Consider the following 14,125-nt stretch of genomic DNA (forward strand, 5'->3'; position numbering starts at 1 on the left):
TGTTTGATGAACGTCTAAATCAAAATAAAGATTAGTATTTAGGGGCAATGGAAGCACAGAAATTTTCCTGAACTTCTAGTGTTACAGCTTCATAATCTTTGAATGGGTTTCCTTGAGACAGAGCAACTTGGCAGCTCTTGCTAGAAGATCAGGAAGGATGAATCTAATAGGAAAAAAAAAAAATCCCTCCCAATTAAACTTTCCATTTGGGAGTCTGAAGAAGAAAAATAACCCAGAACAAAGAGCATGGGAAAGAGAAAAAAAGAAATGCTGAATCTGCTAATATAGTTAATTAATGTGAAAGAATTAATCTAACAGTAACTTCAGCATTCAAAAATGAAGTTAGGGGCTTCCCTGGTGGCACAGTGGTTGAGAGTCCGCCTGCCGACGCAGGGGACACGGGTTCGTGCCCCAGTCCGGGAAGATCCCACATGCCGCGGAGCGGCTCGGCCCGTGAGCCATGGCCGCTGAGCCTGCGCGTCCGGAGCCTGTGCTCCGCAACGGGAGAGGCCACAACAGTGAGAGGCCCGCGTACCGCAAAAAAAAAAAAAAAAAAAAAAAAAAAAAAAAAAAATGAAGTTAGGAGATCCTACAAAGGTAGTACAGTTTCTAAGTCTTTTGGAGCTCCTTTTTAATTAGGCTCCCAGAATCTCAGCATTCCTGTTTGAATAATCCATATTTCTGGTTATTTATTCAGCTCCCCACTGCTGCACATTTACAAGCCATATGCTACAGGAATACATCACCTCATATTTGCACTCAAACATCCAAAGACACTGACAGTTCAGACCTTTAAGAAGCTTAGAGGAAAGTCCCTGCAGAGTATAGTTTTAAGGTTAGAAGGTCCAGGAAGCCAAATGCATCTTCTTTATATGCTATTTGCTTGAGAGAAGGTGGGTCATTTCAACAAAAGGACAGGCAATTAGAAGGGTAAAGGAGATAAACAAACAAAAGACTCAAGAGAGTAAAGCTAGCGAAAATCAGCTGAACACTAAAGGCCTCTGAATAATTCCAATGCCCCTCTCTGCACTTTAAAATAAATTTTTAAAAACAATTCCACAAAGGAAGATTCTTCAATCAATCTAAGGTCTGGTACACACTGGACAAACCAAGAGGTCTACTGTGCCCCTGGGCCTACACAAGCCTTTAAAGAGGAGAGGTTTTAGTAACATATACCTTGATAATCTTAAATACAAAAATAGTTCAAACACAAAAATTTGTAGAATTTGTCATTGGAGAATTTTTTATAACAACAAAACAATGGAAATACCTTCCATATCAATAACAAAGTAAGACTAAGTTATATTCCCTTAGAGTGTGTTATTCAGTTATTGAAAACTCTCATGAAGGTTATGTCAAAACATGGGAAACAGTATGTTAAGTTCAAACAAACAAACAAGAAAAACAGTATAGAAAATTACATGTGTGGTAGGCCTAAAAAGCTGTTAAAGAGAAAACAATTATGGGAAAAAAGACTACAAGGAACATGCATCCAAAGTTGGGCTGTGTTCAAGTGACAGAGCTGTTTTTTAGCTTCTTGGAGGCAGGAATCCTGTCCTCCAATTCTGTATAAGCCAAGCACTTAACATAGTACCTTATCAGTCCTGCTACTAACAGTAGTTTTGCATGTCTATACTCTAAGCTATCAAATTTATCTAAAAATGTTGTCAATGAAATAAATTAACGGAATTTTCAGTGTACTTGAATATGTTTCAGGACAGCAGACTCTGGCTCAATTTCATAAATAATCCCATGATTATAGTCTCTTGCATCTCTCAATTGAAAAAACTGACCATTGATACTATAACCCCTTCTCTGGTTACTCCTTCACACCATTTCTCTATTTCCCTTCCAAGCCAGATTTCTCAAAAGAGTTATCCATAACAAGCTATCTCCTATTTACTTCCAACTTTAGGATTCTGTGAATTATACTAACATGATATTTACTATAAATATTTTAAGAAATTAAAGCATAAATAATAAGATATACAAGGAAAGCACTATAAAGAAAAGTTCTAGAACTGTCTTGCACATTTTCCTATCTCCTATGCTAGCCACATAGCACATGTGCAATGCATTATTGAAAATAACACATAATGAAAAATATGTATAAGTGAAAAATATGAATTATATTCTGCTGTCAATAATAAAAATATGGACAAACATATGGCATAGACAGGTCTATGTGGAATATAAAGAAAACTGGGCTAAGTTTAGAAATTAATATAGGATATGTTGAGAAGTTAACGACTAGATTTCCCAAAACCAACACACTATAAGGAGGAGCAAAAAAAACATTTCCCTTTGATGGAGTGGTCCTATTACCAAATGACCTAACAATAGGGCACAAACAGACTGAAATATACTTTTTATTCATCCAATCTAACTTTAGAAAAGACCATACACACACTTGAAGACTTTACTGTTTTATATATCTAGCAAACTCAATGGAATAAAAGACTATAGCTACATGTTCTTGAATCCAGGCTAACAGTGAGGAGTTGGGCAAAAAAAGATGGAGAGCTAGGAGATAATAGGAGATAAGAAGCATACCTTAGCATGAGATTCATCAGTTGAAGACCCTCACCCTTCAGGAAGCGCTCACGATTGGAACTGAGCATTAGGCAGGAACAGAGTGAATCAAACAGATTCTCCATCATCTCCTGCTCCTCGGCTGTGCTAGGATTGTGTCTTTTAAACACCTGTCAAGTAAAGATATCAGAAAGCACAGAACCATAAGAGAATGTCTTTTCATCAACCAGCACTCAACAGTTTCCAAAGCCTATCTACTCCAAAAACCCTACAACTGAGGAAACAGAAGCTTACCAAACAAAATTCTCATCAGTTTCCATTATAAAGAAACTGGGCTTTTTGATGCACAGGTTAAATAAATGGCTATCAGTTCATGCAAAAAATCAGAACACTCAACCTGACCACTGAGTCCATGAATAACTGATAGTTCCAAGGAGGCAATTTAACAAAACCCAACAAAAGCTTTTCATTGTGAAATATATTAACATGTAGAAAACTCTATAAAAGACAAGTATAGCTAAATGAATAAAGTGAACACCCCTGAAACCAGCATCCAGATCAAGAAACAACTTTGCCAGCTACCCCCCAAAGCCCTCCACTTGCGCTACGCAACCACATTTCTTCCCCTTCTAAAAGAAACCACAGTCCTGAAGGGCAAATCTTGGCTCAATATAAGGAACAGTTTCCTAACCATCAGGGCTACTGAACTGCCTCATAGACTAGTTGTGGCTCTAAATCATGGGAACAGCGAAAAGCAGTTTTATCTTTGCCAGAAATATATGGCATGTTAAGAGGAAAGCCTTTTAACAGTGTATGCATACCCATACAGTCTACTACAAAATGATCAATAATCTTGCGGGAACAGGACTAAGCACTTTCCCAGAATTGGGAGATTCATGTTTCAAAGCTCTGTTTTTTGGGGTGGAGGCCAAGCCACTCAGGCTGCTGGCACCAAGACGAAAGCTGTATGCAAACTGACATCTCAGACACTCCCAACAGTCTTAAGATTTTATCCAAATGATCTATTTTCAGTCCTGGTTTTGGAATAGCACAGATGAGATTTGTTAGAAAAAAAAATCTTAACAGTATTTTCAGAATGCCAGTAGAACAACATTTCAACAGGATTTACATTTCTTACAAGGAGCAAATGGCAATTTCTAATTTCTTTTTCCAGCCTCCAGTGCCACATCCTTCCCTATCCTCCTCTCTTACCTCTATCCCACTGTATTGGAACTTGTACTCCTGAAGCTTATCTGGATCCTAAATGAACAGACTCCAATTTAGTGGCAGACTGACGGGAAAGCAAGTGAATAATCTTGGGAGTGGGTCAACTAAAAATAATTTGGCATTCTTGGCTCAAGAATATACACTTAAGCAGGAAGCACACCTCTTTTGAATTGATAAATATCAGAAGACTGAGAAAGTCCACACCAGATACACAGTGATATCTGGTCATAAAGAGCAAATGACTAAGAAAAGGAGGCAAACCATGTACCTCCAGTGTGACCTCAAAACTGCCAACACACTCCATATGGCTTGCATCACATGGCTTATTCCTTCCAACAATTTCCAGCTCCACCTCCCATTTAAAGCAAGCCATGTATCTTCACTGCAGACAGGAGGCATAAGAATTACTCACAGATAACTGCTGAAGAAGCACATCGATTCCATCCAGCTCCCCAAGCAATTCCCTGTTTTCTAAAAGGGGAAAAAAATAGAAGGAGAAAAAAAAATGAAGCTAACTGTCAGATTTTACAGCCGTCTAACACTGATACATCAGCAAACAAAATCAATACAGCTTGACAGAGTACAAAAGCTGCACAGAGAGTGAGAGGGAGAGCAAGGGGATGCCAAAGGCAAGAGAGCTTGCTGTCATGATCTGAAACAAGCCTGGCTCCTATCCTAACAGAATATCAATACTGAGAGGGAGCCTCACCATCATTGTCCTGGAGCAATATGGCCAGCACTTCACTACAATACAGTTTGTTGGCATCAAAAGGCATCTTTGCCTGTTGGGAAATAGGAGAAATGAGAAAAACGTTAAGGAGCCTTGCTTCCTTCCCCAGGACAAATTTTTTCACAAGTACTAAGATCTGAGTTAGAGAGAAGTAGACGTTAGAAAGGGAAAGGGCAGGTTAAGGGTAAAAAAAAGTCTGCCTCTGCTCTCAGGAGACCAGACTCAAGCACTGCATAGTAAAACCATAAACAGCAGATGTACACAACAGCTCTCACACTCCTAAAGCCCAGGTGCAAATGTCACCTCCTCTATGAAGCCTTCCCAGATTCCCCATTTTGAGTCTAGGGACTATTGTCTAGCACATAATACATACTCAAATGTGAACTAGATAAATGATTGAAAGTTTTGAACATTTAAGACTAAACTCCATCATGAAGCTTCATTCACAAGTTACAATCATAAAATTAGGCTGTAAATTAGCTGATAGATGATCAGAGAAGCTGAAAAGAAAGCAAGCTCTTGTTTTGATTAGTTGAATGTCTTTATAACAAAGTAGTTTCCTTTGGATTTTTTTTAAATGCTTAAAATTTAATTTGAAATCATAAACCTATCTGCTCATGGGCCATAATCTGCCTACTATTTAAAAAGGAAACCACATTAAATATGCAGAAATGTGTTAATATTTTAACACCCAAATTACTACCCACAATTCTTTCCCTGCTGCATGCTCTGCTACTTGGAGTTGCAGAGGGGACACATCTACTGCAGAGCCTATTTTTCATGGTCATACACATTGTTGCCCCAGTAGTGAGACTCAAGTGCCTCATCGTTAACAATGCCCCTTGGATAAAGGTACACAGAGAGGAGCGCAAGCCTCATCGATGTGTTTTTATTTACCATACCCTTGATCTTAAAATGCAGGCACAAAGACCATGACTGTTAATCAGCAGCAGCCTTGCTACCTATCCAGGTTTTTTTTTTGTTTGTTTGTTTGTTTTTGCGGTACACGGGCCTCTCACTGCTGTGGCCTCTCCCGTTGCGGAGCACAGGCTCCGGACGCACAGGCTCAGCGGCCATGGCTCACGGGCCCAGCCGCTCCGCGGCATGTGGGATCTTCCCGGACCGGGGCACGAACCCGTGTCCCCTGCCTCGGCAGGCGGACTCTCAACCATCGCGCCACCAGGGAAGCCCCCTATCCAGGTTTTTGAACTAACAAATAATTACTGTACCCGAAAAGGACAGGGGAAGTGTTTATACTGAAGCTAATACCTCCATCCCCTTAGCGCCATTCACAGTTCTGTTTGGACACTGATTTTGCACTTAAGAAGGAAGAGTGGCCCCTAATGAAGCAACACCCAGCATCTTTTCAGTTCTCTCTGCATGTCTTCCCCATCAAGCCTAAGCGCATCCCATAGGGTTTCAGAAGGCTGACCAGGTATGACCCATCTTAGGTTAAAAGATCTGTAAATACAAGGTCTTATGTGTGCTGACTGCAAGTTATGCTCCCTGGGCAAGCTTAAGGCCTTGTTTCAAGAAATTCAGTACAACAGCCAGGGTTTAAATCCAATCTGTGGCATTTTTCACTTTAAGAAAAACAGTTTTATACAAATCAAAATACAAAAGTGAAAAGCCAAGGGGTGAGCATGTCTATTTGAATGAAGGATTCGCTAATAAAATCACTTACTCAAACGATTTAAGTTCAAGTATTGCTAGTTTAAATTATTTAAGCCACACCAACTTATATGCAGCTTTTTAAGGGTCAGGATTCTTGTTGCAAACAAGATACACTCAACTGAAAGAAGCCAAAAGACATCAGGCCACTAGAGCAATAGCCTTTCTGTGGTTCCAATGTCTCTTGTCTTTTATTTGATTTTATAAACTCCTGTCTCTAAGGTAGGAGATAGGTTTCCTCTTTTTTTCCAACAAATATTTATTGGGCACCTGCTATATGCAAGACACAAAATTGAACGTGACAGCAAACAGAGGTGAATTTGACATGAAACTGGTCCATTGTTATGTCATTTAAAAAATTACACTGAATTAAAGTTAATTTCATCAAGTAATACATTTACGTTAAAAAAAAAAAAAAGGACATGAACCTGGGATGAGACATACCTAGATTTAACTCATAAGCATGTACTACCTATGTGACACTAAGTCTGCAGTTCCCAAACTGTGTGCCAAGGTACCTGGGACATCATATTGAATTCACAGGGGACTGCAAGGATTTACAAGGAAAGCACAGTGACATCTCACATCTGCTGATTAGTGAGCACGTTAACCACTAGCTTCAGGTACATTTCTTTTTTTTTTTAACATCTTTATTGGAGTATAATTGCTTTACAATGGTGTGTCAGTTTCTGCTTTATAACAAAGTGAATCAGTTATACATATACATATGTCCCCATATCTCTTCCCTCTCGCGTCTCCCTCCCTCCCACCTTCCCTATCCCACTCCTCTATGTGGTCACAAAGCACCGAGCTAATCTCCCTGTGCTATGAGGCTGCTTCCCACTAGCTATCTATTTTACGTTTGGAAGTGTATATATGTCCATGCCACTCTCTCACTTTGTCTCAGCTTACCCTTCCCCCTCCCCATATCCTCAAGTCCATTCTCTAGTAGGTCTGCATCTTTATTCCCGTCTTGCCCCTAGGTTCTTCTGACCATTTTCTTTTTTTCTTTTTTTTTAGATTCCATATATATGTGTTAGCATACGGTATTTGTTTTTCTCTTTCTGACTTACTTCACTCTGTATGACAGTCTCTAGGTCCATCCACCTCACTACAAATAACTCAGTTTCGTTCCTTTTTATGGCTGAGTAATATTCCATTGTATATATGTGCTGTGTCTTCTTTATCCATTCATCTGTTGATGGACACTTAGGTTGCTTCTATGTCCTGGCTATTGTAAATAGAGCTGCAATGAACATTTTGGTACATGTCTCTTTTTGAATTATGCACATTTCTTTTGATGACATCTTTTCTTTGTGAAGCTGGGTTTGGGTGGTTGCTGTGATAAAAGAACTATGTGAGGGCTTCCCTGGTGGCGCAGTGGTTGAGAATCTGCCTGCCAATGCAGGGGACACGGGTTTGAGCCCTGGTCTGGGAAGATCCCACATGCCGCGGAGCAACTAGCCCCGTGAGCCAGAAATACTGAGCCTGCGCGTCTGGAGCCTGTGCTCTGCAACGAGAGGCCGCGATAGTGACAGGCCTGCGCACCGCGATGAGGAGTGGCCCCCACTTGCCGCAACTAGAGAAAGCCCTCACACAGAAACGAAGAGCCAACACAGCCATGAATAAATAAATAAATAAATAAATAATTTAAAAAAAAGAACTATGTGAAAATCAATGTGGAACAGAAATGAAGATGGTTGCATTCAATCTGATTCCAAGGTTTTAGAAGTTGTGTAGTACAACTACACAAGAGGCACATACATCTACTGGTAAGTAATTGTGATATTTAAGAATGAAATAAAAAATATATTTTATTTTAATTCATGCATATTATTTTTTTGAACGGCTACTAAAGTCTTAGGACATAAGTATGTATTAAATTTGTTTGGACCTAACTACTTTAAATGGGACTGGTAGGTCCTTTTTGGCATAGAACCCTGTAAAAACAAAATTACTGAGATACTGATGGCACCATAAATTAAGAACGGTCATCTATGACTGAAGTAACATTTCCTGGTCTCAAGTTTCTTTATCTGTAAAATGGAAACAATAAAATAACATCTTCTTTGGAGAGTTACTCTGAGAATTAAATAATATGGAAGTACCTAATACATAATAGTTGCTATAAGTTTTTCTGATGATTGGGATCAGAAATATCCAGGTTAGAATCTCAGCTCTAACAGTTACCAGCTATGTGAACTTGGCCAAACTACTCTGCCTCTCTAACCTGATTGATATCTCTTACGTTGAGTGAAACCGGGCTAGATGGAAAAGCAGGAGACTAATCTTTCATGCCTAACCAAAAACAAAAGTCACCAAGGAAGTTTTATTTCTGTTTAAATCTCAGCCAGAGATGACAGCCTCCAAGCCTGCAAAATACCAAACTGCCAAATTACAAGGACATTTAGTCAAAATCAGGAGGAAGGAGAATTTATTTAGCAGGTATAGTCTCTTGGATTTTGCAAAGTTAGTCAACGGGAGTTGGAGCTTTGGGGGCTCTCTTCTATCCAGGAGCCTGGTGATCCTACATCTTTCAGCTGTCAGAGTAATTACAGAGTCAAGCATAGGTTTGTACTCAGCATGTACTGGCCTTGAATAAAATTAAACTTCACCTTTTTGGGAGCTGCTGCTTTTTTTGAAAGTACAAGACATTTATGCTACCCACAGCCAGAAGCTGTGAAGCCAGAAGCTGCAGATTATTTCTGCAGCTCACCTCTGGTACCTGGAACACATGGGGCAGGTTCAGACACAGCTACAGCCCTGGACAACAGTCAAAGCAGATTGTGCCCTACAAAAATCCCATCTCCTGGTCATAAGAGGCTAAGAACTTAGCATCAACCAGTTGTACATGTAGTATAACATAGCCAATTCTCAATTCATTAGCTCAAGCGCCAAACATTGCAACTGTTTTTGAAGCAATGATTTAATTGAGAAACAAAAAGCAATCTCAATTTTGTTTCTTTGGAAAAGAAAAAAGTTTTGGTGTTATTTTCAATAGTACACAATATCCTAATAAGTTTGTATTCCCCATTAAAAAGTGAACTATGGTGCAGTGTCTCTCATACTACTGTTATCTGCTTACCTGTTAAACCATTTAATGTAATCCTCCGCAATGGGTTTTATCCTTATTAGCAGCACAAATGAGTGAGGTTTCATTTAGTGAATGAAGAAATCCATGAGTATCTCTGTAAACTGCTAGGCTACCAGTACATAAAGGAGACTCACCAATGTGCCACTCAGTTACTCAAGGACTACTGAATAAACAGGGGACAATCAGTTAAATAGCAGGGTTTTATCAAGCAATGTAAACTAAGTACTCTAGGATGAGGGTTCTCAGACTTCAGCATGCATCAGAATCACCTGGAGGGGTTGTTAAAACACAGATTGCTGGCTCCACCCCAAGCTGGGCAGATTTAATGAGTCTGGAGTGGGTTCAAGAATTTGCATTTCCAATTGATGCTCCCCATTGGGAACCACACCCTGCGAACAATCGGGAGGAGATACACATATGATGGAGTCCCAGTCCTTGCTCTTAAGGAGTTTAAGGACATTGGGAGAAAGACAAGGAGCACACATAAAAAGAGGAAAGTCTCCCAGGTGATGAAGAGAAGATGCTCCATGAGGGTAAGGGTCACCCAGTTATAGGCATATGTTACAACCCAGATCTGCTAACTCCCAGAAGAGAACCAGTAGAAAAAAAATAAAATGATTGATATTCAGAAAAGAAAGAGGGCAATATGGGCTGGGGGCAAAGCAATGCTATGGAAAGGGTGCATGAAGAAAGTCTGGAGGCTTGGGTTTTCATTCTAGCTCTATCTCTAACTAGCTGCATGAATTTGGGCAAGGCACTTAATCTCTACAGGTCTTGATTTTTAATTTTTTATCTGCAACAGAACTTATAAAATTCCTTTCAGTTCAAAAAATGATGGAGGCAATGTGGAAGAGTAGGGATTTAAGTTGGTTAATGAAGGTGGTGTATAATTTAGAATTACATAGGCAGGAGTCATTCCTGGGGGAGGGGGGAACATGAACAAAGACAGACACAGAGGTCAATACTGTTGACCCTTGTTGAGCTTTGCAAAGGGGGTAGGTACAAGAGATGTCTGAACAGTAATAAGGCCAGTGTTTCAAAACTGAGAAATGAAAGGAAAAAGGAAAGAAAAGAAAGGTCAGGCCACATTAACGGGCCTTGAAAAGCAGGCAGAGATGGTGGGATCTGATGAGGGCAGTAGCATCACTCTAGGAAGGTTCTAGAATAGGGAATGGCATAATGAAAATGGAGTTTTAAATTAGTTTGGGAGCAGTGCGGAACAAACATGCTCACATTTCTAGAGACCAGTGGATCTTAGTGAGGATCGTACATTTACAATCACAGGTGGAACTTCTCTAAAATACACCGAAGACAGAGGGCTTGAGACAGTAAGTCTGGGAATCTGTATTTTTAAAAGTTCTACTGGTGAAAGTAAGGATCTGGGTCCAGCACTCATTCTGATTCACCATGATATTTATGATGGTGAAGATTAAAATAAGCACTTTCCTAGATTATGAGAAATAAGAGCAAGGCATTGGTTTTAAAGACATGCCTTCTTACTGGCCTCTCCCTTAAGCAGAACCTTCTTTCATTAATGTTCTGGGCAGCACAGGATTTTTCTAAGGGTACTTGCTTACTAGTAAAATAACCAAATAGCATTTTAATGTTTAGATACCCCAAAACCTTGAAAAACTGTTCCAGAGAGAGCAACATGGCTATTTATGCCTTGAGGATTGCATAAACACTATGCCCTTTGCAAGAGTCAAAAGCTTGCAAGACTACCAAATGGACCTCTTTATTACTCTCATAAGGGTAATGGTATCCAAGCCAAACACCCAAAGGTCTCGATTTCCCTTCCTGTTACTAATCCAAAAAAAGACTGGCAAGTTTAAACACCTTTCAAAAGGCAGAAGAGGCCTTACATTCTGGTTTAATGAAGAATCCCTGATTCAGTATCAAGTCTCAAGTAACTGGGAAAAATTGGTCCTGATTTCAAAAAGACAAAAACTATTGGATTATTTTGTATATTTTAAGGTTAAGGCCCCAATCTATGGCCACCCCATCAACAATTCAGGTCTCTTCCATCTATCCTACCCCCTTAACTACGTGTTTTACTTTCCTCTCCCCTACTCCTCACCCCCAAAATGTCTCAAGGCTTTGGAGAATAAAGATTTGTTGAATATTGAGGAAAGAAGAAACTGAGGGAGATGTGAAGGTATTTACAAGGGGAAACCAAAGGACATCAAAACTCGTAAGAGGAGGTCAAAAGGAAGCTGCAAAAATGACAATGAATGAATTAACCAGACCTGATTTTTCCTGAAAGGAAAGGCGAGGGTGAGGGTGTGTGTGTGGGTAGGAAGTTGCAGTCTACTGAACTATGCATTAAGTTTATACTCTGCCAGCAAATGTGCCCATACCCACTGATGATAATATACAGCAGGCTAGCTGAATATCCTCAAGCCATGTTATATAAGTCTATGTTACAGATTTAATGGGAACAAAGGATTAAATAAGAAGGATTGGGGAAGACCTAGACTGTCAGAGAGGGAGGGAACCATGGGGGCATATGATATCTTAGGCAGAATCTTCTTCCTTAGCCCTAACCAAGACAGTGGGGGACAAATCGGACCTGATGCACCTCAGACTTTCTGCATCTCTATGACACTCTGAAGCACAGCAAGGCCAGGACTACTTAAAGAATCATACCAGCTACAAACATGTCTTCCTCTTTCTCACTGAAAAATTGGGAACCCTTGCTTGCCGAGATTATTTCAGTAGCACGTAGGCAGTTCCAAACTGCCTTCCACCATATCTTTGGTTAACACTATTCTGAGAGAAGCTCTTACCTCTCCCTTTCCTCATTTACTCTCTGTGACAGCACTAAATGTTAAAAAGATGGTCAAAAGGACTATGCTAAGAAGAGAATGAATAATCCAACAGAAATATGAACAAAGGATGTAAACAGGAAGCTAAAAGAGATGAATACAAATGGCTAATAAACAACTGAAAGCCAATACACTGTCCTCGATTTTAAAATTCCAAATTAAAATGAAATACCCGTTTTCACTTATCAGATTAACAAAATTTTTTTTTTTTTTTCTTTTTTCTTTTTGCGGTATGCGGGCCTCTCACTGTTGTGGCCTCCCCCGTTGCGGAGCACAGGCTCTGGATGCGCAGGCCCAGCGGCCATGGCTCACGGGCCCAGCCGCTCAGCGGCATATGGGATCCTCCCAGACCGGGGCACGAACCCGTATCCCCTGCATCGGCAGGCGGTCTCTCAACCACTGCGCCACCAGGGAGGCCCTAACAAAATTTTAAGTTTGGTAATACCCAGTGTAGGTAAGGGAGACAGACCCTCTCAACTATTAGATTTTGCAATATCTACCAAAAATGTTAATGTGCATACCCTTTGACCTATCAATTCTATTTCTAGGAACTTATCCTACAAATAAACTAACACTAGCATTCAAGGAAAAAAAAAATGTGCATGTGTACATGGGGATATTCACTGCAGCACTGTTTTAACAGTGAAAAACTATTATAAACAGGAGAATGGTTAAATTGACTTTGGTACAACCGTAAAATGGAATACTAGGCAGCCATTAGTTCAGCGAAAAGATCAACTTGCAAAAGAAAATAATGTATAATTCTATTTGTGAAACACACACAAACACACACACACTCACATACTCCTATTTACACAGAAAATTTCTGGAAGGATAGATAAAATATTGTTAACAGAGGCTGTCTCTGAGAAGTGGAACTAGAAGGAATCAGCAGAGGAGGACTTTTATTTTCAGTATAAACCTTGTGTACCACATGAATTTGTGTTGACAACATGTTTATATTATTTTCAGGGGCATTAAAGGGTACTTTTAAAACAAACAAAAGAAGAGAAGCAAAGAAAGAGGCAAGAGTTGCCAAAAGATTCCCAAACTAGATCACATAGCCTAGGAATAACAACCTGTGCCAATGACCCAGCATGAGCTGTGCCCAGAGCAAAGAGAGGTTTGAGCTACAGTCCCACAAAGCCAAACTTACCTTCAGCCTCTTCAGCAGCCACTGCAGAAGACCCTGCTGGGCAGCCTCTGTGCACATCTCAGGCCGGAACTCAGCCATGTTCTCCACAATAGCTGAAGGGAGACAGACACCAGTAATGTGGGAGGGCAACTTTGTTTCCATCTTCAACAAGCTTGCTTCCCATGACAGACATTTTATTCCTCTTTCCACTTCCCTGTATTCCTCCCAGCCAGATGCTGTGTTGTCATTTTCAGATTAACCAGGGAGATGCTATGGTTTTTTTTTTCTTCAAGTTATGTGACAAGTAAAACTCATAACTGAATGTGATGGAATTCAATAAAGGAATAGTGAAAGATTTTCTTTGTTAACAGGGAACAACACTACAGCAGAACACACAAAGGTGTGAATATCTGCCTAAGAAGGCCCTCTTAATCTCACTGTACTAGAGTCCCTGAGACCTGTGACTAAAGAAACAGGGGGCTAGGCAGAAGCCTTAAGGAAAAATCAGGGGATGAATTCAGAGCCTCTTCCTCTCCTGATTCATCCATTTTCAGATCTCTTTCTCTGGACACTGCAAGGGAAGCAAGCATCATCTTAACTGAACAAAATAATGTGCACAGAGGGGAAAGACCATGCTGGCAGAGGTAACCATCAGGTACTCAGAAGCAAATATAATTGGTCCTGCTATCTCCTACAACAACCAAATTGCTGTTTAATGGAAAAATTTTAAATGAGGAGGCAAAAAAAAAAAGTGATTGTATGATTATGATGCTAAAAAAAGAACATTAAAAAAAAGAACCCCAAACCTGTAGTCTCATTCTATTGCATCCAGTGCTTTACTTCCTTCAGGGCTCCATCCGCTCCCCATCCCAGGATATGTTATTATCTATCATAAAGCGGATCGGAGTTCT

At 40.1% G+C, this 14,125-nt stretch overlaps 1 protein-coding gene across 1 annotated transcript in view; it reads right to left on the bottom strand.

Annotated features, from left to right (window-relative positions):
* The window catches only part of CTNNBL1 (catenin beta like 1), a 152,845-nt gene that overhangs the window by 79,767 nt on the left and 58,953 nt on the right, over nucleotides 1–14,125 (bottom strand). Inside the window, exons 7-10 of the mRNA XM_082643383.1 lie at nucleotides 13,236–13,327; nucleotides 4,469–4,541; nucleotides 4,172–4,230; nucleotides 2,554–2,702 (exon numbers count right to left, since the gene is read on the bottom strand). Coding sequence (XP_082499509.1) covers nucleotides 2,554–2,702; nucleotides 4,172–4,230; nucleotides 4,469–4,541; nucleotides 13,236–13,327 — 373 coding nt within the window. The remainder of the gene's footprint in view (nucleotides 1–2,553; nucleotides 2,703–4,171; nucleotides 4,231–4,468; nucleotides 4,542–13,235; nucleotides 13,328–14,125) is intronic.

The sequence above is a fragment of the Mesoplodon mirus genome (assembly GCF_964341445.2).
Source record: "Mesoplodon mirus genome assembly, chromosome: 15".
NCBI classification, from domain to species: domain Eukaryota; kingdom Metazoa; phylum Chordata; class Mammalia; order Artiodactyla; family Ziphiidae; genus Mesoplodon; species Mesoplodon mirus.